Source organism: Leptonychotes weddellii, chromosome 4, assembly GCF_054177405.1.
Source record: "Leptonychotes weddellii isolate Sample4059 chromosome 4, ASM5417740v2, whole genome shotgun sequence".
In the NCBI taxonomy this organism is placed as follows: Eukaryota; Metazoa; Chordata; class Mammalia; order Carnivora; family Phocidae; genus Leptonychotes; species Leptonychotes weddellii.
Window position 1 is genome coordinate 68,540,779 of NC_138372.1, and position 8,983 is coordinate 68,549,761.

The following is an 8,983-nucleotide window of genomic DNA, read 5'->3' on the forward strand; positions in this document are numbered from 1 at the left end:
TGTTGGATAGACCCTTTAAGTAGGATATAGTGTCCTTCCTCATCTCTTATTATAGTTTTTGGTTTAAAATCTAATTTGTCTGATATAAGGATTGCCACCCCAGCTTTCTTTTGGTGTCCATTAGCATGGTAAATGGTTTTCCACCCCCTTCCTTTCAATCTGGGGGTGTCTTTAGTTCTAAAATGAGTCTCTTGCAGACAGCATATCGATGGGTCTTGTTTTTTAATGCAGTCTGATAGCCTGTGTCTTTTGATTGGGGCATTTAGCCCATTTACATTTAGGGTAACTATTGAAAGATATGAATTTAGTGCCATTGTATTGCCTGTAAGCTGTCTGTTACTTTATATTGTCTCTATTCCTTTCCGGTCTATGTTACTTTTAGGTTCTCTATTTGCTTAGAGCACCCCTTTCAAGATTTCCTGTAGGGCTGGTTTTGTGTTTGCAAATTCCTTTAGTTTTTGTTTGTCCTGGAAGCTTTTTATCTCTCCTTCAATTTTCAATGACAGCCTAGCTGGATATAGTATTCTTGTAATGCCTTAAATTTTGATCACATCTCTCAGTTACTTGGAGAATCGAGAATTGTTAAAAACAAAACCACAAGCCCAAAATGATGTCACTTAGACCAAATTCCCAAACTGGGGTTTAATATTTAATCTAATTGCACTTTCAACCTCTCCCAGAAATGTAGTCTTAACCAGTCAACCAGGAATTTTTCAATTAGTACCAAAGAGTCTACCACATGGACCCCTCACATCCCCCAAAGAAAGATGAAGTAATCTGCATGCTAAGACCCCTTGCTTCCCTCCCACCCCCAAGGGAAAGCCACCTGGCCTGGAATTAATTACTTTCCTTTGCTAATTACTTTCTTTCCCCACCCTCCTTCTACAAAAACCTTCCATGTTGTACAACTCCCTGGGGCTCTTCTCTGCTCCTGGATGGGATGGGTGCCCTGTTCATGAGTCATTTAATAAAGCCAGGTAGATCTTCAAATTTTCTCAGTTGGGTTTTGTTTCTTTAACAGTATCATCTAGTACCCAATCCATATTCATATTTTTCTGACTGCCTTTAAAAATATCTTTTTTATGGGGGTGCCTGGGTGGCTCAGTTGGTTAAGAGTCTGACTCTTGATTTCAGCTCAGGTCATGCTCTCAGGGTCACGAGATGATGGAGCCCCAAGATGGGCTCCGTGCTCAGCGGGGAGTCTGCTTCCCCTTTCCCTCTCCCTCTGTCTCTCCTCCCTGCTCCTGCATATATGCTCTTTCTCTCTCAAAAAAATTAAAAAATATATATATCTTTTTTACATTTCAGTTGATTGCATCAAGTTCCTAAACAAGGTCCACACATTGTATTTGGTGGATGAAGTACTCAAGCCTCTTTTCATCCTACAGCAGTCCTTCTGAAATTACCCTCTCCCACTTTTCTCCCATGCCACTGGCTTATTGAAGAAATTGGGTCAGTTATCTATCCTGTGGTTATGGCCCACATTTTGGATTTGTTTGCTTTTCCATGATTTCCTCAATCTGCCATATTTTTTATCAACTGGAAGTTACGGGGCCAGCACTGATAGTCACTACAATATCCTATCTTGAGTAAACAAGGCATGCCCTTCCTTGAGAGTGCTAGAGCTAGACAGGCATGAGTGTGGTATTTTGGTCATGCCACTTAAAAGCTGTGACCTTGGGCAAGTTACTACACCTACCTAAGCCTCCACTTTCTCACTTATAAAGCAGGAATATAACAATTCATAACTTGAAAAGTTTTATAAAGATAAAATGAGATAATGAGTAGGCAATGCCCAGCCCTGTGTCTGATACGCACACACACAAGCAGTAGCTCAGGGAATGTCAGCTCTAACAATGACAAAAGATACCTCCAGTTCACATAGCATAGAAATACTCATTCCAATAAAAGGCTTATAAAGTACCTAAAAAATTGTATCTTTTTTTGACATAGCAGGATATGTACAATATTTATCTGTATAAGTGATTAAGCAATACCTACAGCAGAAGTAGGGAGTCCAAGGATTTTTGAAGAAGAAATTGTCTTCAGGAATTTTGCTCTACTGTCAAGGGAGCAGAGTCTCCTCTGGGCCAAAAACATGCTACAGAATAAAAAAAAAACTTTAAAAGGAAGAAAATATATGATACTTACATCACTATCAGACACTTGCAGCTATCTAATAGACCATAAGCGTCTATAAAATATAAGTAAAAATTGCTGATAGCTGTTTTCTTTCTATATGTAATCTGTCATCACTAGAATCATTCTAATAGAATCCTCCTTATCTTAAAAAAATTTATGCCTATGTCATTTTAAACTAGAGGTAAGTAAGGGTATTGTAAATTCAAAAAATAAGTCTCTAATTTGGTCAAGAGCACAAAATTACAATAAGTAAAAGTTTCATTTGTAGCAGCCATAAAAACAATATTTCAATCTAGGAACTATTCAAATTTCTTAATTTTCTGGATAGTAGTCACTGGTAAAACAGCACTATTTTTGACAGTCAATTAAAGTGGTTACAAACAGAATTTAATAAGTTGTTTGAGAAGGATTATAGCAAGTCCTTGACAAATATAAAGAATATACAAATGAATCTTAGGTTATTTTCGTAGATGGTACTTTCCTCAACAATCCCATAGAGAGCTAGCAAGTTATTTCAATAGATTCCAGTTACATAACAGGCATGCATTCTGAATTACATCTCTACCTATAAGGAAAACTGTTATCAAAGAAATATGAAATTCTATTATTATACTGCCACTTACAAGTATAAGAAAACTAAGTTTTCTAAAAAAATCCAACTGTATAAGAAGAAACTTCTTGTAAGGTTTTACTCTGAGAATGTTGTAGTGGATGACACTTCCTCTATCTCTAGTAGTTAATTAAACTTTAGAAAAAGAGACATACTCTACAGATTCAAAGGAATCCACTGAAGCCAGCTAGCTATGAATCTTTTTAAGTTACCGAAATGTTAAGGCTACAGAAAGCTTTAAAGGTGAGAAATAATGTATTGGATGTTTCTTAAAAAGTTAAATATAAAATCCTGACCCTGTCAACAAAATCTCAGCTTAAAATGACAGCCTCTTAGCCATTCGACACCAGATCAGCTTATTTAAATTCTCTGCAAAGCACTTTTGTTGCTGTTGTTTGGTTGGTCACTCATTCACTCATTTGATGCTTCATGAGCAGGGACCTGGTGTGTTTAGTTTACCACTGCATTAGCTGGCACAGAGTAGACACTTGATAAGTAAAAGTATTAAATGACTGAATAAATACATAAAATCACACTATAAATTAATGATTTAAGTGGACTATTTATGATGCCTCTTATGAAATATTGATTCTTTTTGTAAAGTAAATAATTACCCCTTATGTTGTAAGTCTTTCAAGTTGAAGAACAGGTTTTCTTAAATCAAGAAATGCCTATTCTCGTGTCATTACCTGTTCCATTCAGGAATAAAATATTAACTAGGTTAGGCAATAGGGATTGTTTTAAGGAAAGATATTACCAAACAACAGGAACAACATCAAAAAATCTTTATTGAGTATCATGGAGTTATTTGATTTAGGATAATATAGTTGTTGTTGTAATTCCCAGCAAATAAATGTCCATTTATTTAAGTTCAGCCTAATTTCTTAGGCATTTAAGCAAGTATAAGCAAAATGCTTTCTTACAAGCAGACAAATGAGAGAAACCTCTTCTATCTTCTTGAGATAAACTAGGTGAAAAAACAGCACTAGGAACCAGGATACCTCGATTCTAGTCTTTATTCTGATATTTAAAAAAAGTTTTCTATCCTTGGACAAGTCACTGATTCTTGCTGAACCTCAGTTCCCTCATTTTTCAAAACAGATGAATACACGAACCCTTGATTTGAAGGTAAAGTCAGAAGGTGCTGGTAAGTCAATGACTGATCATGTGTGAGCTTAGACGCCAACTCTTAGGAGACTTCACTCCACACTGGCTGAACCATGCCCTCTGCCCACCAGGTCTCAGTGCCCATTTTCCTTAGGGAGTTAACACTAAATCCACCTGTTTTCATCTGGAAATCCCAACGCCTAAATCCCGCATCATCTCTAGCTACCTTCAACAGTATATTACCTCCATGATATAATGTACTCCCTGGCAAGTGACCCAGCTCTTCATTTCTCTTCCACCTTCCATACCTTCCACTGTGTCTTTTGGAACAGATGGACCAAAATCAGCAAATTCCAATGTATCTTTACGTTCTCAGAGTGTTTTCCTTGCTTTAACACAAATCTTACTGTTCCCTGAAGATACCACTTCTATGTTCCTCAGTGCTGGCTTTTGTTCTTATATGCTGCACCTAAGTCTTTCCTGTTGTCCCTTTTACCAGTGCCAGACTGTTAGTTCCCTCATCTGCCTCACTAATGTTATCTCCTGGCCTGCTGATAACTTCCTGTCATTGTTAAAGATTTTGTCATTAGGCATACAGTTTTCTACTCAACGCAAAGTACTATGATCATCCCAGATAATTTCAATGGCTTCAGAGATGATCCTCCCAACAGCTGACAACCCCATGTCCATCGGTCTTCTGCTCCATTCCACCGTAGTCACTTTCCTATCATTATATACTGACCCTGCACCTTGCCATTACCTCAATCTGGTCTAATTCCAAAAGAACTAATTGAAACATTCTGCTCTTTGACCATAAACTACCATCCCTTTCAATTAATTATTCTGTTCTTCAATATTATCAAGATCTCTAGGAGGCTTCCTCTCCTTTTCCCAATCAGCCTTCCCTTTCCTTTATTTTCCTATTTAGATACCAGCTCCACCACTTTGATAATGTTCTTGACAATGTCCTACCCACCTTCTCTGTCCTTTCACCTGTTTGCAGCACTCTAGCACTGGATGAACTCTGGAACAGAGTCTGGTTTTCTCAAGCTGTGGAATGCTGGGGAAAGTCACATAGGATATGTTTGGTTCCACCATAAATTCATGGTCATTAATCTCAAATTGAATCCCAACACTCTCCAGCATTTATACTATATTTTACAGGGGAAGGATGGCAGAATATGCCACACCAAAATATCCCACTTTAGAATAAGAATTATTTTGAGCTAAAGGCACTTGAGAAATAGCAAATGCAAGAAGAGCAATCTGATTCCTCTCTTTCTTTCTGAAAACAGGAGATAGAAATTCCCATGTGAAAGGTGCTCTCCCTGCACAGGAGAAAAGAATCATTCTTACACGGGAAGTTGAAGCTGAGAGAATTCTGTAAACATAGACCTTGTTAAAAATAATTCTTACCTTCCTTTAGCCTCCCCAAATATTTTGGTTACTTTTCCACAATTGCCTCTCCATGTTCAACCTAGTATAAAAGCATTTGTTTTTGCCACTTCTTCGGGTCTTCATTTTCTTATGAGGACTCCTGTGTCACGTAGAACTTACATTAAATGTGTGTGCTCTTTTCCTGTTATCTGCCTTATGGCAGTTTAATTCTCGGGCCCAGCTGGAAAACTTCAAAGGACAGGCCATAGTTCTCTCCCATAGTCCAGAATGATTATTTTAATTTTTCCCACACTCCTCTAACCCAAAAGCTCTTTATTCTAAGTAGATGACCTTGTTTCCTATCACAGTGAAAACAGAAGCTATCAGATTTACCATTTCAATTTACCCGAATTGAAAATACCAAACCCCCCAAATCCTTTTATTCTTCCTTTCTATTATAATAAAGAAAGTGACCCTCCCACAAAAGGATAATTCTTCCTCCCATGACTAAGATCTCATTCACTCCTAGTTCTACGGACACCTTGCTCCACTGATTTTTACCCCTTTCTCTGGTATATGCAACTTTCCTTGCTCACATCTCTTCTGGTTAAAAAACAATAAATACAAAATATAAACAAAAACTAAAACTCCTGACGCCTCCCTGTTGTTCATTTCCTCTTCAAATCAAAACTTTCCTGTTACTTTCTCTTGAGAGCAAAGGTTTTAAAAAGTTATGTCTCAGTTGTCTTCTTTTCCTCAATCTATGCTCTCCAACCTGGTGCAATCTGACTTTTGTACCCATTACTCCACAGAGGCGGCTCTTGCTCAAGTCAGTTTTGACCTTCATATTGTTAAGTCCAGTGAACATCTGGCAATTCTCTCACTCTCCTTGAGCTCTCTGCAGTTTTAGATACTGCTGGTCAAGCCCTGTCTCCCCCCAGAAACACCATGTTCCCTTGGCTTTTGACATACTACAATCCCTCCCTTCCCTCCTACCACTCCTCCAATCCGCCATTAAATGATGGAATTTCTCAATACCCACATCCAGACTCTCTTCTCAGTCACTAATCTCTCACTAAGTAATCTGATTGTGGGAGGAATTGTGGGGGCATGTGAAAAAAAAGGCTCCAAAGAAATCTAAGTGGGCTGACATACAGATTCTGAACCTCCGAGACTATTTTTCTTCTGCGCTTTACATAAACACATTTTGACCAGAACTTTCTAAAGCAATTAACGTTCCATACATATATTCACAAATAATAAAAATAGATTAACAAATTTGGATGTCATTGAAAAGTTGGAGAAAATCCAAATATATATGGCTTTTAATTCTAAACAATATTTTCATTGTTTTTTTTTTTTGTAGTTTCTCCTTAAAAACAATGTTCTATGAAGAAAACCAGGCAATTGTGAATCAAGGTGATCTGGTAAACCCGATTATGGCATATTGTAAATAAAGTCACCTCCATATTCAAATACGCATGATCAATAGAAAATTAAAGTTATTTCTTATCATTGGAGTAAACTATCTAAAATGAAAATACAGAAGGTACGTGCAGCAGAAGCTGAGACGGCTGGTGCCCTGTTGGGGGGGGGGGTGGGCAGAATCCACAGCTACAACGTAAGCAAAGCGGTCAAAATGAATTGTATCAAGTTTGAAACTCGGGCGTTAAACCCAAGTGATCAATTTAGATAGAACCACTTTGCATGTGCGGAGGAGAGGTAGGAAGAGATTTAGGTAATTTGACAAAGTTCAGAACGTTTAGATTAACTGCAAGCTCAAGGAACGGTAAGGTTAGAGACTGCAAAAGAGGCTGATGCTAATCAACGCACAGCCCACGCTGTGAAGTTTGAACAAAGGTTATTTCTCCTTTATTCTCTCCCTGCCTTTCCACTTCTAGAATGTTTATAAGGTTCGCCGGTGCAACAGATGGCATCTAGAAGGTGCCCAGGTACTGGGGAAGTACAGCGGGAATAATAAGCCTCAAAGTCCTGTCATTGGAGCAAGAATGGAAAAAATCAGCCATCGTTAGCCCGAGCTAAAGGAGAGAGGATTCTGAAACCGCTGAAAAGCCGTTCTGTGAAAATGGGTTCGTGGAATAAAAATGTGCCCAGCGTTAAGAAGTGGGGCTGCCTGGTTTCCATGAGAAGGAATGAGGTTTCGGCCCAGCACGAGGTGACACTTTCGGCACCGCTGGCGGCCGCTGTGGAAGTGAGCGAGCACTTTAATTCTCGCCTAGGTGGCGGAAGGGAACAGGGGGTCGCCCCCATAAAGCGGCAGATTGGGCTGTTTTGCTCTTTTTAACGACACATTTCAGATTCCACACTTCACTTACACGGCAGGAGAACAGCCTTCGTTTCCTTTCTTATTGGGAATCCCGGTTATGGATGAACTGGAGTCGGTGTTTCCACAATGCCAGAGTTGTCAAATCAAGAGCAAAAGGGGGCACAAAGCCTTTTTTGGACGACTGGGGGTGCAGGGGCCGCACGCTGCGAGGCCAGCCACCTCCCCAGAGGAAACGTAATCCCAGCGCGGACGCCGGCTCCCGAGCGCGAGTCCGAGTGCTGAAGGAGATCCAGCCCGGCTCCCGGTCTCGCCAGGCGCGCCGCTCCGGCGGCCTCCCTCCCTCCCTCCCTCCCGGCCTCGCTCCACACGACTCCGCGCGCCGGGCCCGGAGCGCCCGCCTAGCGCCGCACTCACCTCCAGCGCGCGACAGCCTCGCCTCCCCGGGCTCCGGGCGCGCCTGCGCTCCTGCGCTCCTGGGCCGGGTGGGGAGGGACTCGGACGTGGAGGCGGAGCCTGGGCGCGGCTGGGCGCTGGGTCGGGATGCAGAACGCGCATTGGCTGAGGCGTCGGCCGCGAGCGCGGACTGGTTGGCGCGGGATGCGGGGTGGAGCGGCTGGGAGTAAAGGCATCGTAGGCTGCCCTGGGTAGGTGGAGGTGCGGGGCCGCGTTCGGTCCGCAGGAGAGAGGCAGGTCTGGGCCAGGGGATGGGACGGGGAGAGGACCTGGAGATGGCCGGGGGTTGGGGATGAAGATTAGGCCCAGGGCCCTAATTAGATGTGTGTCCTTGATTTGGGTTGGGGTGGGTTATAGGACAAGGACTGATTTGGAAGAAAGGGCACACTGGGGCACTGCACTTAGGCCAGGGAAGAGTTGTAGATAGAATAATGTTGGAGGGTGCCTGAGAGAAGGCAAGCCTAAAGATAATGTGAAAAGGGATTTGTAGATGTTTTCATCGCCTGTGATGGGGGTGAGAAAAAAAGCAGGAATTTACATTTCTGAATAGGAAAAAAGAGAGTTTGATTAGAGAACTGAGAAGGAAAGGGGGTGTGACACTGGAGGAAAATACACGACATCTTAAAAGTGAAGAAAAACTCGCCAAAGAGAAAAGGACACCACCTGTCCGTTAGGGGAGGTGGTGGAAAACACAGTTTTGTTAAGAATCAAATTTCACAATTAGATTTTCTTCCTCTCCTATTTTAAGAAGATGAGAAGATAGATGAAGTGAGAGTGGCAGTAGCATTGTTACTCAGGCCTAGAGGAAAGAACAAAGACAATCTGTGGTTGAAGGAATATACTCTTCAACTAGGCACAAGGAGGTTTAGGAGACAATTAGGTGACTGGAGAAATTACTGGATGCAACAGAGACGCTAGCCCTAAATTGTGAACTATTGTGAAGGCCATTCAGTTGTCAATATTTTCCAGCAATTTGTCAATATTCTACCTATTTGCTGAGAATATTG

At 41.2% G+C, this 8,983-nt stretch overlaps 1 protein-coding gene across 7 annotated transcripts in view; it reads right to left on the reverse strand.

Moving 5' to 3' along the window:
• Positions 1 to 8,017, reverse strand: part of KYAT3 (kynurenine aminotransferase 3) — a 56,461-nt gene extending 48,444 nt beyond the window's left edge. Inside the window, exons 1-3 of one of the 7 annotated variants that reach the window (XM_081818736.1) lie at positions 7,938 to 7,982; positions 4,836 to 4,919; positions 2,002 to 2,101 (exon numbers count right to left, since the gene is read on the reverse strand). In XM_081818736.1, coding sequence (XP_081674862.1) covers positions 2,002 to 2,100 — 99 coding nt within the window. In that variant the 5' untranslated portion in view covers position 2,101; positions 4,836 to 4,919; positions 7,938 to 7,982. Of the gene's footprint in view, positions 1 to 2,001; positions 2,102 to 4,835; positions 4,920 to 7,572; positions 7,868 to 7,937 lie in introns of those variants that run through there. The other 6 variants (XM_081818739.1, XM_081818735.1, XM_081818738.1 and 3 more) reach the window with 6 other exon arrangements.
• Positions 8,018 to 8,983: the final 966 nt, after the last annotated feature.